Below are 20,076 nucleotides of genomic sequence, written 5' to 3'. Positions count from 1 at the left end.
ATTGTAAAATGTATTCTGCCTCAGTACATCTAAAAATTAACTTTACATTTATAGATAGCATGAGGCATTAATCAATTTACCTTAAAGATAGACTAGAAAGAGTTAATTTGTACCTAAATATATGTCATGAGATCTGCTGTTTTATTAAAGAAACTTTAATTTCTGAGATGTTTGGAATGAGTTTCTGGAATAGAAATGGTCAAGAAAACAAAGGGTCCAAATATGAACACAGCAACCTAGCATGTGTCTTTTAAATGTAGGTGTTAGAGAGTGCTGAAAACTAGCTATAACCTCAGCATGTGCTTCGTTTTCAGATTATTTTAGTGGGGAGAGTAGGTTTTTATTGTTCTTTCCAGTGGGATTTCATGCATGGATTACTTTCCCATTTTACACCATTAGTTAATACATTCTCTCTCTACCCTCTTCCTTCCACACTGAGCAAGGAAACCTGCAGGATAAATGAGTTGCAACCAATAAACAAGATTAAATACCCAAATCTTTCCAGTTTCCCCAGACCCCTCCCCCTATAAACAAACGCCTACCCTGTTTTCTATGGCTGGTCTGCAAACACATATGTACACACTAATCACCAAAGAGTCTTCAGTGAAGGTCTCATCCTTCCCACCCCTCCTCCAGAAGAATGAGTATTTTAAAGTTTTCACCTAAGTGAAGTAGTATTAATACAGGATATAATTCCAATAAAAGTACTCAAGCTTATCTACTACTTTAACAACTATGGATAATGTTTACCAGATAAAAATTCCAATTCCTGACTCAGTAGTTGAAAATTTAAAAAACCAGTTTCTGTCAAACAGAACAGTTTTTTGTTTGTTTTTTTAAAATATTGATTGTATAAATCTTTGATTTTGATAAAACATTAAAAAAATCTCAGGTTTTAGAGTTTTGGCTTGTCTAAATGATTAATTTTGACTTTTTTTATTTTTACAATTACAATTTTCTCTAATAAATTCCTCAATAGTTTTCTACTGTATCATTTCCAAAATAAAAAATAACTGAATATATAAATTCCAACCTAGAATCATTTCACAATCTTATTTTCATAATTTAAATTTCTTAGGTGATAAAGGATTATCTAAATTATTAACTCTATAATCTTTAGCATACTACAAATTCAGTCCTTAAGTTTTAATTAATTTATTCAACTCAAACCATTTCTAAGTTATTCTAATGTTTCTGATGAATAATTTTACATGACAAGTTCAAAAATACTATCAACCACATTAGTGAAATGTAGTTGAACTATATAAATGTAAATAAAATATGTTTAATGATTACTTCTATTTTAAAGCAGTTTTTCTTTACTAACCAATTCAGTTGTTAAAATTTGTTTTAAAATTTTGGTACATGGCAATTTATGTTACTTTAGTTTTTAGAGACTAACAGAACTAATAATTTTTTCAAAAGCACTTAGAGGAAGATGTAACATCACAGGATGTAACATCACTAAGAGTAAACAACACAGAAAATCTTTGAACTCTCTGATTTAAACCAATCCTCTCAAAGTTTTAAATATTTACTGAAGAATTATCATTTTACCGTTTTTAACCAAATCGAGTATTTTGTCAAGACAAAAAATGAACAATTATCTGCAAACAAATTAATTTATATTCTTAACTGGTACATTTCCTTTTCTCCAGATAATTAAAGGTTAGTAAAGTCTGTTATGAAATTAGATATACCAAACAAATTTATACTTCCTTCTTTTTTTGTCATAGCCAGAGTTCTGATCTGTATTTCTGATGAAACCAACAGCAATTTATGTATATAATTACAAACTCACCAAAGACACCAGTACCTAGTATACACCATTGTGGCTGTTTGCCTTTTCAGTTAATCAAATTAAATATGATTATTTCGTTTGTTTTGTGCTTTTCCAAGTCAAATTCATATTTATTTTTTCTCACCGTCTCCACCAAACGTCAGTAAAATTGGAACATTTCAGCTACAGAAATCGTTAATCCTTGAAGGTCGGTCTCAGCTTCATTGGTCTTAGGGCAGCTTCAACGAAAACGTGGTCTCAGCATAGTTGATTTTACCCGGAATTTTTCGTTTGCTTTTTTTGGAGGGGTTGTTTGATTTTGCTTAAAACAACCCTGTGGACCACAAAGGGGTTTAGGAAGGGAGGGGGCAGGGCGAGTCGATTACTCTAGAAGCCCAGAAAAGTTCAGGTACCTGAGAACACATTTGGTTGTAGTTGTTTTAAGTAAAAAAAGGACGTATAAACTCTAAGATGTTGGAAATGGGCAGGGAAACGAAGATGTGACTCCAGCTGCTGAGCATGGCGCAAATCCAGAACCTCCGGGCGCTGGACGTTGGGGGAAGGGAGGGGACCGTGCGGGCACCATGCGGTCAGCCAAGGGGCGGGCTCCACCCACGGACGCAGAACTGCTTTCCACCCTTCCTCAGCGTTACCTCCCTCTTTCCTCCTTGGGGGTTGGGGCTGGGGGCGAGCAGTTAAAGGGCAGGAAAAACGAGAGCGAGCAGAGGGGAACACAATCCCACCTCTCAACCTCGACAAAACCAACGAGGGAGCAAAGGGTTATTTTCGCGCCACAAAAGATGGAAATCCAGGGGCGGCTCCGGGGCCAATGAATGGAAACCAGCAAACCGCTCTGGCGGAGGCGGCCCACGGCGATAGGCTCCCCCTATCAGCCAATCGGGAGCGAGGAGAGGCCCCCGCCCGCAGCAGGGGCGGTGTCTCTCTCGACGCCGGTTGCTCAACTTGGACTCGGCAAGCCGGCCCCGGGGAGCGCGGGAGCCCCGCCTTGTACCCGCTTTTGCGCGCCAGTCTCACGGCCCGCCCCACCCCGGGCAGACCCGCAGGGTTCGGCGAGGGATTCTACCCAGTGGGTACCAAGCATCCCTGAGCCCCACGGAATCCCTCGCGCACACACGCAACTGAGACCGGAGGTGCGGGAGAATCGCCAAACCCACGCTGCCCGGTGCGTCCCCGCGCTGGCGGACTCAGGTGGGGTGGCGCGGCGAGGGCCCCGGCCACACGGCTCCGCACATACGGACGCAGACCCAGGAGGACCCAGAAGCCCGCAGTCCCGCGGTAGGGCCCCGGGAAAGGGCGGTCCAGTGGTCCAGGCCCTCCGAGGCGAGCCGGCGGCCGACGAAAGACCCTCCCCAGTGTTGAGCTGTGAGGATCCCGCCCTCTTTCTCAGGGCAGAGCCAGAGGAAAAAGGAAACAACCCCATCTTCTCTCCCGGGGCACCATTTTTATTTATTTTAAACAATAAGATATATGCAGGCAGCTACCAGGGAGAGGGCAGATCCAGGTTACCACTTACTACGCCTCTGGTTTAAACAGATCAGAGTCCAGGAGGGCCGTTCAAAAGCGCAAGAGCCTGTTAAAGCACCTCCGAGGAGGCCCAAGCGACACGCCAGGCATTGTGTGCCCACCCGCGTGAGGGGATTCGGCTTGAGACTCCAGGCTGGTCCCAAGTCGGGCATGAGGAGGGGTGTCAGCCCCTTCCCCCCATCTGCCCACTCAGCCTTTGCCCCTGACGTGTGGGTACAGCAACGGTAACTGGCCTTCTAAACATAGCTATGCTTTAATATTATGCTGACCCAAAAGAAACATTTGTACAGTCCTCAGTTCAGCAGATAAGGAGGAGATGCAGCTGTCCAAAGAGTAAACAGACTGCAATTGGAAAGACTCAGCCGCATCCCAGAGCACACACAAGGTGGGAGTTCTTTCTTCGTGGAGTTCACATTAATTAGGAGCTACAACTGCTTCAGGAAGAAGCTGAAGTAGCCTATAACCAGTTAATTTGTGTGAGATTCATTTAAAAAAACCTGGAAGTTAAATTGATTTTATATTCATTCTTGAAAATTCACCAAAGGTATCTTTGTACTTGAAGTGCTAGTGCAAGAAAACTACCTAAGATCTTTTGACTCAGCCCTTAAATGATTGGAGACTGGAAGTGGAGTGGACTGCATCTACCTCTCTTTGATGTCTGAGCTTATATTACTCATGTATGTTTTTAAGGTCCTAGATGGACTATCCAGTTTGTTACAATAATACACAGATTAGGTTAACAAGAGTCCCAGGAACATATTTCATCAAAACATACACTTGTTTTAAATTCCAGCTGTTAAGATTTGTTTGATAGTGCCAGACAAGCATGGACTAGTATTTATGGAAAATAAATAATTTATTCCATGCTTTAGAAGTAGATATTTCCTTAGGTCTCAGTTTTAGTAAGAGCAAATACAGTTAACCCAGAAGCCATGGTTCAATTGATTTTGGAAGCAAACTGAACACACACAATTTGTTTTTATGAAAAATTACTAAAAGTTAAATGATCAACAGGTTGTAAAATTTACAGTGATACTGAGAAGTGCAAATATTACCAAATGAATGAATGAAGAACATTTCTCCAAATGGCTTTTCTACAACAGGTACATTTAAAATAAATCCATAATTTTTGATATTTACATTTTGCATACCACAGAAGCCAAAAGAAAGAATACATTTCTTTTTTAGAACTGAAGTTCTTTTTAAAAAAAATAGCTTTAAAAAAGTTAAACCTAACCATAAACTTAAAGAGAAATTTTACCAAAACGTTCTTTCAAGGCTGAGCTCTTAGTTCAGTTCCAAATATTGTAACACAAAAACACGTCTGTCCCCCTATTTTATAAAGTAACAACATTTCATTAAACGTGAATGAAATATTGTGAAAGTGTGTTTACGTTTAAAATGTTGGATTCGCTTGGCAGGAAAGAAAAACCTGTAAGAAAGAACAGTTGCATTTAAAATGGATGATTTGACACCTTCCGGTTCCTTAACACAAAATTACAAAGTAAGTTCCTTTTAAAAGGCAAAATGTAAATACTCTTTATATCATGCAGTAATTCCCATGTTTAAATCTACCATTCATCTTTTAAATGAAAAATACACATTTTAAAATGCTAACAACGGTTTTGACAGAGAAGCTTTTAACAATTACCGAAGATGTTTCCAGCGTAAATCACAATATTTCCTCTATTCAGGATACCTTTTTTCTACCAGTAAGAGTACCAAGTCATTAAAGATTCTTGTCTATATTTTCATGTTATATAGAATTTATTTCACTTAAAAAATTAGCATTTTATATCTTTTCCATAGAATACCTGTTAAAAATATACCTGTTAAAAACACAACTATCTAGTGCAAATGAAAGCTTTGAGTGGAGTACACAATCATTAAACGACACTTGGAGATTTCCACTAGAACCCCAGCACTGCCTTCGTTTCCGTATTGCTCGTCTCCAGTTCACATTGTGTTGGCCCACAAAGGCTCCACCGGGCCCAAATCCTCCCCCGACAACCACCATTGTGCTCATTACATATAGAGAAAATTATGTATGGCTCTCATGGCCAAATGTAGGCAGAAAAGAGGCAGAAAGAGGCTCGAACAGTTTTTCAAATACGAATCCCACCTAGGGGTAACGCAGGACGGTCTTCCAATTTTAAGTCTCAAGTTCTCCAACTAAAATTAATTAAATAAAAGTACCAGCCTGCTCCACTCCTCCCCCTTTAAAAACTACAGGAAGAGAGGATTTCCCTTTAAGTACCGACTTTTCCCACTTTGACTTCTCTCCTCCAGCGGCCCAGGTCCCCGACGACCCCAGCCCCTAGCTAGAAACCTCCGCCCCTGCACTCCCCTCCCCCACCAGTGGCCAAGCCCGCCCCCGGCCTCATTTATCCTGGAGCCTTTTCTGAATCGCGCAACCAATGGCAAACGCGAAGCCGAGAGCCACGGCGAGCGCAGGCGGAGGCGGAGGAGGTGTCGCCCAGACACCCGCCCAGGACGCTGCGGGCTCCCATCCCCCACCGCCCCGGGCCCGGGCCGCCCCCACTCGCGGGGTGCCCGGGGCCCGAGAAGGACGCACAGGGTGGGGTGCGTCGCCCGCCTGTCTTGCCACTACCCCTTGCCCCCTTCACCCAGTCCCCCACCCCTCCTCGCATCGTTTCCGTCCCTGCCAGCCTTAGAAACGTGCCTGCGGCTTTGCTGGGCTTACACTTCTAATGCCATTAAAGCCACCAGGCGAGTTCGAGATTGTGACTCTGGTTTTGTTGTTTAATAACCTATTTTGAAAAATCGAATGATTAAAACTACGGTAACTAAAGCTGAGGAATTGCCTGTTAGTACCTCTACCCATTTCCTCATTAAAAAAAAAAAAAAAAATCAATATTCCAGCCCTCCCTCCCAGGATCCGCCCAGACCAGATAACCCTTTCCAAACTCGAGTTGTGACCGTCAGCGCCCCGCGCCGCGCTCCCCTCGGTGCCGGCTGCGGTTCCTTTAGCATTTTCCCTCTTCCTCCTCCCCCTTCTCAGGGTCCCTCTCCCAATCTCGTTTCCCCTCCCCCTCTTCCTCTCGCTCGCTTTTTTTTTTTTCTCCGAAACCCACTCTAATTGAGGCTCTGGGATTCCTCACGTGAGACGTTGATTTGTAGTTTGAACACGTGGCTCATTCAAAAAGCCGGACACTCGGAGCGGATTTTTTCCGCCTCCTGCGCCTTCATCCCTCCTCCTCCTCCTCCTCTCCCCTCCCTCCTGCCAGTCACCCTTCTGGGTTTTTTATGGGGAGGCGGCGCCTGCCTCACGTAGTGTGATATTTTCACAGTCCGCTGGCCGAAGCCAAAGGGGTTGGGGAGGAAGAGACAAAAAGTAGTTTTTTCCCCTCCTCCTCCTCCTTTCTCTTGCTAATCCCGCCTCCTTCTCAGACTTAGGAAGACTGGTGGATGCGTTTGGGTTGTAGCTAGGCTTTTTCTTTTCTTTCTCTTTTAAAACATATCTAGACAAGGAAAAACAAGCCTCGGATCTGATTTTTCGCTCCTCATTCTTGTGCTTGGTTCTTACTGTGTTTGTGTATTTTAAAGGCGAGAAGACGAGGGGAACAAAACCAGCTGGATCCATCCATCACCGTGGGTGGTTTTAATTTTTCGTTTTTCTCGTTAATTTTTTTTTTAAACAACCACTCTTCACAATGAACAAACTGTATATCGGAAACCTCAGCGACAACGCCGCCCCCTCGGACCTAGAAAGTATCTTCAAGGACGCCAAGATCCCGGTGTCGGGACCCTTCCTGGTGAAGACTGGCTACGCGTTCGTGGACTGCCCGGACGAGAGCTGGGCCCTCAAGGCCATCGAGGCGCTTTCAGGTGGGCCCGGGCCTGGCCCCACCCGGGCTCTCGCCCCAGCCCTGCACCGCCCGCCCAGACCCACCGGGGTGGCTCCGCGGGCCCCAGGCCCGGCGCGCTGGGGGAGCGGGGGTGAGGCCTCAGCGCCCACACCCACGCGCGTGGGGGCCGGGGCTCTCCTCAGCTTCGGCTCCCACTCCAGCCCGCGGCTCTGCTTCCCCGGCCGGGGTTTGTTGGGTGAGGGCGGACGCGCTGTCAAGAAAGCCCCGGCGCTGGCTAAGGGGGGCGCGGGGCTGGGGGAGGCGCGCTCCCCCGGCGCCCCGCCCGGGCCCAGGCGCGTGCTCCAGGCCCCGGCACGCTGGGCCTCGGGGGCCGAGCTAGAATGCCCGCCTGTGTCTCATTCCTTCCTGCTTTCCTCGGTCGTTATTTACGGCGCTGTCTGTGCTGCGCCCCGAAACCCCGGCCGTGGAGAACGGAAAGTGGCCTCGACCTTGCTGCCGAGTGAGACCGCGGGGCTGGTGCCTCGCACAGGCGGCCCCGCGCTTCCTCCCCACCCTGCGGGAGGAGAGAGTGTGCCCGGTTTCCCCGTTCCACCTCCCCCGGTCCGACGAGCGATAGGGGCAGGTGGGCGGGGGCGGCTGGTCGCCTGGAAGGGAGTCGCCGCCACGCACCGGGCCGCCCGCCGCTCTCCGGGCCCTGGCGCGGGGCTGCGGCCTCCGGGTATGGCTCCGCCAGGGCGAGGGACAGTGCCGGGCGGGGCGGGACGCCCGGGGGAAGGCTGTGCTGGGGTCCCCATGGGAGCCCCGTGCTTTTCGGCTTCCCTTTTAATCAACTCAGACGTGGTGCGGGCGCCTCGCAGTCCTTCGCTCTTGGTTCAGCCTGAGCCCGAGCTGCGCCTCTGCCAGTTCTCCCGTTCTGGGTCTCCCCTGCCGTCCCCGACCCTTTCCCGCCACTCCCTGTCCTCCCCAAGCCCACTCCTAAGTGTTCCCGGCGGGTTGGGCTGAAGCAGAGGGCAGAGCCAGGGCGCCCCCTCCTGAAGAAAGCCAGGGGAGCCCCCTGCCCCGAGTCTGTCCTGTGGAGCGTGTCCAGGGCGGTGAGAGGATGGGCCGTGTCCCTCTTGCGGGCTTCGTGTTGGTGGCCCCCAGGGGTGGGTGGGGGAGGCTTTGGGGACTGGACTGATATCCAAGTAGTGGGCCCGTCATCGGACCCTGCTCCTCAACCATCTGCGAGTTAAATGCCCACGCCGCCCGAGGGGGTCGGCTTCTCCCTCCGTCTGGAGCCGCGTCCGGGTCTCGGGGACCCTTCGGGGGACTCAGGAGGCCATTTGTGTCGCCAGTTGGGCTGTGCGGGTCTTTCGGGCAGGGAGAGCCGCTGAACTCGGCCGACCGTCTCTCACTTCTTGTGTGTCCGCAGGTAAAATAGAACTGCACGGGAAACCCATAGAAGTTGAGCACTCGGTCCCAAAAAGGCAAAGGTGAGCTGCTGCTTCTGTTTCCCCCGATTCTGTTCTCACTCCGTTATTGGGTGGAGAGACTCAGCTGAGAACTTGTCCTTTGGTGCTTACCCGGCTGCGGTGTGGCGTGGTGTTCTGGTCTTTTCCCCTTGCTTTTAAGTTTATGGCGGGGGTGTGTGTGTGTGTGTTGATGATGCTGGGTAGGAATTGAAAGCTTGTCTGTGGCCTCTGTCGCGGGATTATGGTTATTGGTTACAAAATCTCTCGGAAGCTCACAGCTGAATGTCCTCGGTCAGAGCGGGTCAAATTGCTCCTACGGGAAATGGGTCGCAACAAGCAGTTTCGGGGGGTACTCTGCAGGACTTGGGAAGCAGCGGATGATTCCCCTACCCCTCCAGGAGCAAGAAAGGCGAAACCAGCTGCGGACACGCGGGGGGCGCGCCTTTCTGTCCGGATTTGGGAGGCCGTGGGCGCGGCCGACTGGAGAGGAATTTGCCTCTGCCCTGTGAGCTCGCCAGGGGTATTGGAACGCGTGCGTAAACGCCGGGGCCTCTCCGGCCCAGAAGTGCCTTTGAGTCATTCCAAAGTTCTACAGGTTCTTGCAGTCAGCACCTTTGTCTCCCCGCTTTCCACCCTACTCCTCCTGGGTACATTTTTGCTTACAACCACCAAATGATGAAGACAGGAAGATTTTGTGCCACTTAAGGAGGGGGATTTCTCGTCTCCGAGATCATGTGTGTAGTATGTCCCTTTACAGAATGTTTGCAGATTGTTTTAGCCTCTGAAGCATTTTGGAGACATGGCTCTTTCCCTTTTTCTTTTTCTTATGAAGCCTTTTGCAGCGACTCCTTTCCTTTCGCTAGAGCCGGCCAGATTCCGGCTCTATTTTTTTGTTTTGTTTTATTTTTTAAAACCTTCAGCCAACTCACACCATAGGTTCCGGCTCTAACTCCAGTTGGAAAGGCACTGCTGCCTCCCAGTCGCACCGGGGTGGGCCTCTAAGCCTTTCTGGGTTTTGCAAGATGGGGTTAGGGTTTCTGCCTGCCCCTCTCCCATCCCCCCAACTCCCAACCTGAGCCAAACAATAAGCTGAAAGTTAATTTAAATCAGGACTGCGTGTATCTGGTTAGATATTGGTGAGAGAGTGTGTGCTGGAGAGCAGGAGAGTTTGCTATGCATTTCACTGGTGCTGTGCAGAAATAGATGGCTACAAAACATGTCATCTATATGCCTGTGTAGATTCCAGCTCTCTTCCCAGGCAAAGCATTTTCACAAATCTTGTTTTTAAGGATGAGTTGGTTTGGATTTTTCTTGTTCTCATGCTTAAATTTCACTAAGATAATTGAAAGGGATTTGAGTGACTGGATAGATTGTTCTAATTGGGAAGTTTGGTAGGGGTCACATTACTTTCATATAAATTGAGCTTGGTTTAACAAGAATTGAAAATCGAGGGAGAAGTTATATTCCCCTAAAAAGAAGCTTAAAGCCATAGCCTGAATTAGTTAGGAAAAAAACATAAGCACATTTTGCGAATTCTAGTTGTTATTATGTTTGGTCAGTGTGTCTTAATTTTGTTAAAAATGTTGAATAAATAAGCAAATGGTTGTGCCTCAAGTACTGGCATTTTAACTTTTGGGAGTTTCTAAATTTAAAAATTAAATGTTTTGGATTTTTACAATTCATTAAGCTACATGTAAATACAGATGACTGTGCCTTCCCCTACTGCTTTGCTTTTGCTAACTGATGGGAATTTCTCCCCAGGTGTAGGGGATTAATTTAAAAACATTACCTGGTAACAACTGCCTGTTTTATTCCTAAAGGCTTTTGCTTAGTCCAAAAGCATATATATATACTTAGTTACTTGTTACTTTATAATAAACAGGAGTTCCTCTTTAGGAAAGCACATAAGGTAAGGTGTCACCAGTGACAGCAAGTATTTATCAATGTATCTTCAGTTTATTAATAATGTAGATTAAATTTTTAAGTTCATTTTTCACTAGCATTAAAATGCTCAGGATTTTAAGTGATACAGTACTATCTTACTAACGAAGTAAACAGGGATGAGAACACTGGAGATTTCTTTTACTGATAGAACAGTCATGTTCCTTGCTTGTGTTGAAATGTCTTAAAAGTAGAGCCTTTGGCCGGGCGCGGTGGCTCCTGCCTGTAATCTCAGCACTTTGGGAGGCCAAGGTGGGTGGATTGCCTGAGGTCAGGAGTTCGAGACCAGCCTGGTCAACATGGTGAAATCCTGTCTCTACTAAAAATACAAAAATTAGCCGGGCGTGGTGGGGGGTGCCTATAATCCCACCCAGCTACTCAGGAGGCTGAGGCAGGAGAATTGCTTGAACCGGGGAGGTGGAGGTTGCAGTGAGCCACGGTGCCACTTCACTCCAGCCTGAGCAAGAGTGAAACTCCACCTCAAAAACAAAAACAAAAACAAAACTTTTTTCCTCTGCCCCTGGAAATCTATGTTACAATTATTTTAACTGACCCTTGGAGCTGTGATGCAGTTTCTCATATCTGGACTATTCTACCATTTTCAGAGGCTCTGGAAGCAGACAGAGAAGGCATCAGGGTGACAACATGCCTAGCACCTAAGGGGGAAGGTCAAGAGGTTGTACTGACTGATGGGGGTTGCTCTGATAGTTGAATGCCACAAACCAATCCTTGCCAAGCCTGCTAGACTTGAGGGTGGAGTTCTTTCTGCTTAGCAGTCATTTCATTCCATCCCATCATCATGTGGGCATCTGAGGCAGGCACACCCACAAGTGCACCAGTGACCTTTATACTTAATATACAAGGCATGTCAGGAACCTGGTGCTGGAGAATGCACGCTGAGATGGATGAATGGGCTTGTGCTGACTAAATAGGGGAGCAGGCCCAGGAGGTGACTGGAGGCTTGGCAGGCTGGGTTAGCTTTGACTTCCAATGGAGCTTGGCGGGGGGACCCTTTCAGGAAGGAGTAAGGTTGAATTTGGTTCAGACCACGCTTAGCTCCCAATTACTGAGGTCTCAAGGGAATGTGGAAGGAATGTGGCTTTTCTGCATTCAGATACCCCTCAGTTGGGGAAGATTATAGCAGTTACTTTACAGACATTGAAGTCTCCTGCATCTGGACTAAAGAGAAGATTGCACTGGATATCTGTGATAGTGTTGCACTTTCTATTCTAAATGTAAAAGCTATAGAACATGAAGACTTCGACTCCGAAGTATAGGCTCAACTTTTTTCCCTCCACTTTGGAGGTAAGGGTGGGTATGGAAAATAGTTGGTACTTGGAAATGTTGTATCTGAGTTTGGTTGGAAGAGCTGCTGGTATCCTGTGGGGCCTTGTTTGTGCCCCTATGTGATTATGTAAATAGCACTGATGTCCTTTTTTGTTATGTTGTGGGCTGTTGGGCATGGGAGAGGGAAGAGGAAAATTGCTGACACTGGAGAACTGAGGGGATGGTGGTTTTAGTTCAATTTCCTTGACTTTTTTAAATTATAAAAATAATTTTTCATATGTTCAGTTTTTCAGAACCTAGCCTTTTTGTTGCTGCTTCCTATGTGATGAAGAACCTAAGCATATTTTTATGAAACTTCCTCACGATTTAGCTGTTGGCATTGTTTAGGATTATGTGTAGCAACAAATACATTTGAAGAAAGGAGGAAAGAAATAGGATATTATAGTTAATATTTTTCTAGGCAGGATCCTTTATTTTTTTCTTCCTTTTAGGGTAGGATTTTTTTTCCCCCCCTCAGAGTCTCGCTCTGTTGCCCAGGCTGGAGTGCAGTGGCATGATCTCAGCTCACTGCAACCTCTGCCTCCCAGGTTCAAGTGATCCTCCTGCCTCAGCCCTGCTAGTAGTTGGGATTACAGGCACGCGCCTTCATGCCCGGCTAACTTAGGGTAAGATCTTTTAAAACAGACTATGGTGCCTAAGCTCAAATGTTCTTTTTTGTTTACTTAAAAAAAAACAGTGATAGTTGCCCAACACTATGAATGTATTTAACACCATTTAATTGTACTCTTAAAAGTGATTAAGATGGTAAATTTTATGTGTTTTTACCACAGTAAAATTGGGGGAAAATGCAAAAAAGAAAGTGAAGAACTTATTTCCATATTAGTCTCGTGTTTAACATGTAAATTGGGTAGAACTTATAAAAGTCATTGGGGTTTTAAATGTATCTTACTTTAAGTGGCTATTTAAAAGCTAGTGTTGCATTTTAATAGGTGTTAAGGATAGAATAGGCTAGTGTCAGGACCAGCAACGTGCCCATTAGCCAGGGCACATGACCCTTCAATGCTGCCTCCGACTTCAAAGTCCTAGGACAATAAAAGCTGTTTTTAATATAAAACATCTAAACACAGGTATGAATATCAGTGGTACTCCTTCCTTATCAGTGTGTGGCTCAGGTGAATCTTGTGATTCGGGAAAGTTTCTCACACATGCAGAGACTTGAGGTTCTGAATGTTAGGAAGCTTTCTTGGCTGGTTAAATGATTATAAACTGGGTTATCTTTAGAGTGCTCAGTTTAAGATCAGTGTGGGATTGCCTAAGTGGTTGTAGCAGAAAAGATTTTTTTCCTGATTTCATATTTTCTCAAAACAAATTGAGAGTTTGAAAGATTTCTTACTTTGGTTTTGATAAGAGTTTTTAAAAAAATTAGATGCATGTTGATGAGTAGCTTCTACCGTGTGGCTGTCCACAGTAACCCTGAGGAAGATGTTATGGAAACATGACATGTGCCTGGAGCCCCTGGAAATTGAGAATCTTGGCTTCTGTTTCTGGCTTTCCCTTTGATTTGTGTGATCAGTTACATTCTCTGTTCAGGCCAGATGCCATTATGATAAACTACAAGGGGCATATAGTATTTTGTTCTGAGGTTTTGCCATTGTGCTCAAAATAAATAGGTTATCAGCTAAGGCTTAAAAATATCTTTTGGAATTAGAGAGATCTGGGGTTTTTCCTGTAAGGAGCTTGACTTAAAATTTTTTTTCTGTAGCTCTGTTGTTTTTGCCTGTGTACCTCTTTCATGCAGTCAGCAAGGGGGAAATGATCTTTGCCATGCTTTGAAACTCCTATGAGCGACACCAGTTTAGTTAATGTGTGGTTATAGGATTGGGATTTTGTGTTAAAGTGAAGCTGTCGAACTACCTTCATGTATTTGAAGTGACTCCATTATAATTGTTTTTAGCGGCATCCAGGCAGCAACTTTTCTAGCAATAACTAATTTTTGGAAGGTGTGAGTTAGCCATTCAGTAACTCTGGCGGTTGGTTTGGTCTGGGAGGAAGGAGAGGCGGAAAGACGAGATGGTTAGCTGTGCTATTCTTAGCTGAGTTTCCTTTATCGACTGTTGCCTCTGATTCAGGCTTCCAGAGTCATAAGACAGGAGGTGGCAGTGTGGTAGCAATGACCAAGGGGTAGGATTGGTATTCTTAGTTAAGATCTCAGCCCCATAATTCTGATGTTACAAATTGGCTTGGACTGCGAGGATTTTGCTTGAAGGCTGGTGGCAAGCATCCGTAGTTTTGAGTGTTCCATTAAAATTAAGGGTGTAATTTATCATGGTCTGAAATTGCTGTTTGGCAAGTATTCAGTATTGGTAAATAAACACAGTTATAAATATTGACATATTATGTGAATTTTATTGCCCTGAAGGGGAATACATAGTACGTAAATTATAGATATTTTAGAGAATTATCCTGAGACCACTTAACTTGATTAGGAAATAGTTTAAAGTTATTGTAGAAATATTCTTGGGCCAGGCGCGGTGGCTCACGCCTGTAATCCCAGCACTTTGGAAGGCCGAGGCGGGCGGATCACGAGGTCAGGAGATCCAGACCATCCTGACTAACATGGTGAAACCCCGTCTCTACTAAAACTACAAAAAATTTGCCAGGTGTGGTGGCGGGCGCCTGTAGTTCCAGCTACTCGGGAGCTGAGGCAGGAGAATGGCTTGAACCCGGGAGGTGGAGCTTGCAGTGAGCCAAGATCGCGCCACTGCACTCCAGCCTGGGTGACAGAGCGAGACTCTCTCTCTCAAAAAAAAAAAAAAGAAATATTCTTAGAGGAATCTATTGAACTATAAGCTGAAAGGAGCCTAAGTCTTTAGAATGTCTGGCATTATTGCATTATTGCATTATCATTAGTTGTTAAGGAAGCTGATTCTCTTGTGGTCATGGTATATCAGTTATCTGATATATCAGTTATCTGTTGCTGCGTAAACAAACCACCCCAAAACTTAGTGGCTCAGAACAATTTATTCTTTCTCATTCTGTGGCTGTTAGGTGGTGGTTTCTGATCCACATGTATCACTCAGGTCCCTTACTAAACTGGGGTAAAAGGACCAGGGAAGCTTTGCTGATGTAACTGGCCGTCCTTGTAACCTTTCTCCAAATGGTATCTTATTGTTCAGAAGAAGCTGGAGTTTTTTTTTTCCTGGCACAGTTGACTAATTTTACCCTAAGTGAAAATGGAAACTGCTAGTCTTCTTAAAGGCTGGGCTCAGAATTGGCACATTACTTCTGTCCCATTCTATTGATTAAGGCAAGTCATCAGGCCAGCTCAGATTCAGGGGAGATGTGGAAATAAACTCCATCTTTAGTTGGTAGAGTGGCATGCATGTACCAAGAGGGAGGAATTGATGGTGGCTATCTTTGTATGTCATCTTCCACAAGTTGAAGGAAGTGTGGTTTCAAAATGCTTGGAACAGAAAATACCTGAAAATTGCATTTAGCACTGTTGTAATATTCTGGCAGGCGATGATGTTATTAGCTTTGGAGGTAATGAGTAGTAGCTATTCTCTGTGTAGCCATAAGGAACAGCCAACAGGATTTGCTGATGGATTAGCTGAGATGTATGAGAAACGTGAAGAATGACAAGATTTTTTTTGGCCAGAGCAACTGGGTGGAAGATGGTGCCATTTACCAAAATGGAGAATATTGGGAGAGGAGCAGATTCTTGGGTAGAAAACAGGAACTTTGGTTTTGATATGGTGTTTCTAATACTAGAAATTTAAGTGAAGAAGGTTAGTAGGCAGATATATCAATTTGGAGCACGGGGGGAGATAGGACATAGAAGTGACATTTGGGGACTTCATTAGCTTGTGGCATTTGAAACCATGGAATTGGACACGATCATCAAGGGACTGAGCCTATGGCTCTAGGATGAAGGAGAGACCAGCAAAGGAGGGTGAGGAAGGACAGTTGAGCAGAAGAAAGCAAGCAGGGCAAACTGTTTCTAGAAGATAAATGAAGAAAGCCTGTGGAGGGATAAGGAGGGTGTAATCAGCTGTGTAGAATGCCACTGAGAGTGATGTAGATGGATGAATAAGTGAGTGGGGGTGGTGGTAAATCTCGGCCTTCTGGCTCTACTGTAAATAGAAGGAGAAAGATTTACAAATTTTGGAGCAACCTAGGATATAACCTTTCTTTCAGAATTCATTTATTCAATTTTTGTTCATTAGTTTTTTATTTATTTATTTTCTTGAGACAGAGTCTTGCTCTGTTGCCAGGCTGGAGTGCAGTGGTGTGATCTTGGCTCACTCCCCCTCACGGTTCAAGAGATTCTCCTGCTGCAGCCTCCCGAGTAGCTGGGACTACAGGTGTGTGCCACCATGCCCAGTTGATTTTTGTAGTTTTTAGTAGAGACGGGTTTTACCGTGTTGGCCAGAATGGTCTTGAACCCCTGACCTCAGGTGATCTGCCTGTCTCGGCCTCCCAAAGTGCTGGCATTACAGGCGTGAGCCAGCGTACCTGGCATTTTCTTAGTTTCTAGAAATATCTGAGTATTTATGTATCTGTTAGAGATGTAAGAATCTCCTTAGTAGATCCTCTGACTCAATGGACAAGGCTTGTTTGTGACAAATGACAATTGATCTATTCTTTTTTTTTTTTTGAGATGGAGTTTCACTCTTGTCGCCCAGGCTGGAGTGCAATGGCGATCTTGGCTCACTTGCAGCCTCTGCCTCCTGAATTCGATTCTCCTGCCTCAGCCTCCTGAGTAGCTGGGATTACAGACACCCGCCACTACACCTGGCTGATTTTTTTTGTATATTTAGTAGAGACAGTGTTTCACCATGTTACCCAGGTTGGTCTCGAACTCGTGACCTAAGGTAATCTGCTCACCTCAGCCTCCCAAAGTGCTGGGATTACAGATGTGAGCCACCGCCCCTGGCCAGTTGATTTACTCTTGTACTTTTTAACATTTCTGGTGAGTGTGAGCTCACTTTTTTTTTTTTTGAGACAGGGTCTCGCTCTGTTGCCCAGGCTGGAGTACAGTGATCACAGGTGTAGACTACAGGCACCTATAGGCACATGCCACCTCGCCTGGCTAATTTTTAAAAAAAATTTTTAGTATAGACGAGGTCTTGCTGTGTTACTCAGGTTAGTCTTGAACTCCTTGGCTCAAGCAGTCCTCCCACTTCGGCCTCCCAAAGTGCTGGGATTACAGATGTGAACCACTGTGCCTGGCCTTCACTTTCTTACAAAGTCATTCTGCTTTCTTATTAACATAACATTGGGGAAATTGTCTGAACCTATCTTAGGTTCCAAAAGAGTGTAGACCAAGTCCAGTTCTTCTTCTTCTTTTTTTTTTTTTTTTTTTTTGAGTCAGAGTCTTATTCTGTTGCTCAGGCTGAAGTACAATGGTACGATCTCAGCTCACTGCAACCTCCTCCTCCCAGGTTCAAGTGATTCTCCTGCCTCAGCCTCCTGAGTAGCTGGGATTACAGGCGCACACTACCACACCCGGCTAATTTTTTTATTTTTAGTAAAGATGGGGTTTCACCATGTTGGCCAGGCTGGTCTCAAACTCCTGACCTTGTGATTTGCCTGCCTCGGCCTCCCACAGTGCTGGAATTACAGGCGTGAGTCTCTGCACCCAGCCCCAAGTCCAGTTCTTCTATATGGTGGACTAAATGCGTGATTTGACAAGCAGAGGTTGGAACTCTTGGCCAAAACGTTTATGGATATGAACCAGGTTTAAAATACCTTTATCATGATTATTTTAGGACACTAGCATAAATTAAGTATTCCTTCCATTTTGTTCATAAAACTTTTGCTAAAAGAAATACAGGAAATCTTTTGGGAGGAACTAAATTCCTTCATTTTTACACTAAAAAAAAAGTGGTCCTTGGCAAAGTAGCATGCTTCCCCAATTATGAATCCTGTCTTGTGACCAAAACCATTAATCAAAAATTGGGTGATATGTTAGATCAGTTGATTTTGAGATAGGTGACTTGTTCTGAATAACTCCTTTCGAGACTTTCCTGCTGGCTATGCAAGTCTTTTGATCAATAGAGTACTACTTCCAGGATATATTTAAATATTATAAGAAAGGAAAACTTATAAAAATGAAATAGCACAATAGATGCTTTACCAAGGATTCTCCATAGAACCCTGGGAGAATCTACCTGCCCGAGGCCCTCCAGATAATCACGGGAGCCCATTACCAGGTGCTACAACTCTGCCTGACTTCATCCCTCCCATTTAAGTTGTCCACATACTCAAAGTAGCTTGCACAGGAGCCCAATCGTGTTTGCAGTGGCAAGTCAGAGCAGAGATGTCCTATTTCTTGCCTTCTCTAAGTACGGAAATCTCGTTTGGCTTTTTTGAAGGGTTGATTTATCTTCTTTCTTTAGGAAAAAGACTAGTATACAGGTAGTCTGCTCTCTGGGGCTTATTATAGAATAAAAACATTTGGATATCCTGTTTTAAGACAGAAAAATGAGACTTTTTTTGTTTCAATGTGTTTTTTAGTAGCTTCATCATAATGTAAGCGGATTGCGGAGAAGTTGAAGAGGGACCTAAGAATAGGAGGTTAGGACAGAGGGCATAGAGAGGTAGATGTCACGGCTTTGTCTCAGGAGGCTGATTGTGGTTCCTGGGGATGTGTACTTAGATTGCAAGAGGTAGAGGTATCTGGAGTGGAGTCCACGGTGTCTGTCTGTCTCAGCTTGTTATCAAGTTTGGTATGACCCTGACTTGCAGAAAAAAATGTCTTGAATGTAAGATACTGCTGAGGATCAGGAGAGTAGGAGGAGAAACTGTGCTGAAACCTCGCGATGAGGAGACTGGGTGCTTGCCATATGTGTCCTTGTTGAACCAAGGGAAAAGCCAGGAGGATGTGGGATATGAGGTCTGGATCTGGGCTTGTTTTGTGGGATGTGAGGTCTAGATCCGGGCTTGATTTCCAGCTCCACTTACTAAATGTATGATGTAGTTTGAGGATGAGGAATTTGAGGTCTTGGGAGGTTAGAATGGAAGTGATGCTTCATAGGATCCTGTCGGACAATGTGTGTAAAGGATGAATACAGCGTCACCCAGTAGTCATTCCAATGGAAGCTGCTGTATTTTTCTCCTTGAGATTCAAATGGGGAAGCTGGATGGATGTAGATTAGATTTGTTGGTGATAACAGAAACATGGAAGATCTTTGTTCTCTTTTGGGATGTGGACTCAAGTAATAATCTGTGGGTGGTGTGTTTTTAATTTACAATGAGCATGTATTACCTTTTTTGTTCAGATACAACATAGATACAACAGACTGTATAAATATTAAACAGATTGATAATTTTTATATATGTGCACATTCAGGTTAATTCAAAAATACATAAAATGTAAAAAATGTTTTTCAGTCCTCACTCTCTAGTAGTTCCCAGGGCTTACTTACCACTGGTTGTATATTTTCTAGAAGCTCTATGCACGTGTCCACAAACATCTTTGAATATAATAATGAAATCATACTGTTTATAATTTTTGCTTTTACTAAATAATGTATCCTGAAGAATCTTCAATATAGGTACAAATAGTTCTCTTTTTTAACCAACAGATGCATTGTTCAACATAGGTGTGCAAAAATTTAGCCATCCTTTTCATAGTTACTTTATTCAAGTGTACTTACGTGTATGCCATCAGACTTCTGGTTGAGAAGTTTGTACTTTTTTTTTTTTTTTTTGAGACAGTCTTGGTCTCGCCCAGGCTGGAGTGCAGTGGTGCGATCTCTGTTCACTGAAATCTCCGCCTGCTGGGTTCAAGGGATTCTCATGCTTCAGCCTCCTGAGCAGCTGGGATTACAGGTGTGTGCCACCACGCCCGGCTAATTTTTATATTTTTTGGTAGAGATGGAGTTTTGCCATGTTGGCCAGGCTGGTCTCGAGCTGCTGACCTCAAGTGATCCTCCTGCCTTAGCCTCCCAAAGTGTTAGGATTACCTGAGTGAGCCACCATGCCCAGCCCCTGGTTGAGAATTTTTATAACATAAATTCTTAAACTAGGAATTGTTATGTCAAAATATGTGGACATTTAAATTTGAAAGCACTCTGCAAAACCTAAAACTAAATTTCGGTTTTGTTTTTTTTTCTTTTCTTTTTTTTTTTTTTTTTTTTTTTTTTTTTGAGACGAATCTTGCTTTGTCCCCTGGGCTGGAGTGCAGTGGTGTGATCTTGGCTCACTGCAACCTCTGCCTCCCGGGTTCAAGGGATTC

General features: G+C 44.7%; 1 protein-coding gene across 2 annotated transcripts in view; it reads left to right on the top strand.

The window, feature by feature from the left end:
* Positions 1–6,518: 6,518 nt before the first annotated feature.
* LOC105475692 (insulin like growth factor 2 mRNA binding protein 3) overlaps positions 6,519–20,076 on the top strand; it is a 154,851-nt gene continuing 141,293 nt past the window's right edge. Inside the window, exons 1-2 of one of the 2 annotated variants that reach the window (XR_983577.3) lie at positions 6,519–7,174; positions 8,567–8,627. Coding sequence is in view for 1 of the 2 variants with exons in the window: in XM_011731161.3 (XP_011729463.1) it covers positions 7,000–7,174; positions 8,567–8,627 (236 nt within the window). In the remaining variant the exon portion in view is untranslated. The remainder of the gene's footprint in view (positions 7,175–8,566; positions 8,628–20,076) is intronic. The other variant, XM_011731161.3, reaches the window with a different exon arrangement.

The sequence above is a fragment of the Macaca nemestrina genome, chromosome 4, assembly GCF_043159975.1.
Source record: "Macaca nemestrina isolate mMacNem1 chromosome 4, mMacNem.hap1, whole genome shotgun sequence".
Classification (NCBI taxonomy): Eukaryota; Metazoa; Chordata; class Mammalia; order Primates; family Cercopithecidae; genus Macaca; species Macaca nemestrina.
Note: the sequence above shows the minus strand (reverse complement) of the source record. Positions and strands in the feature narration are given on the sequence as shown.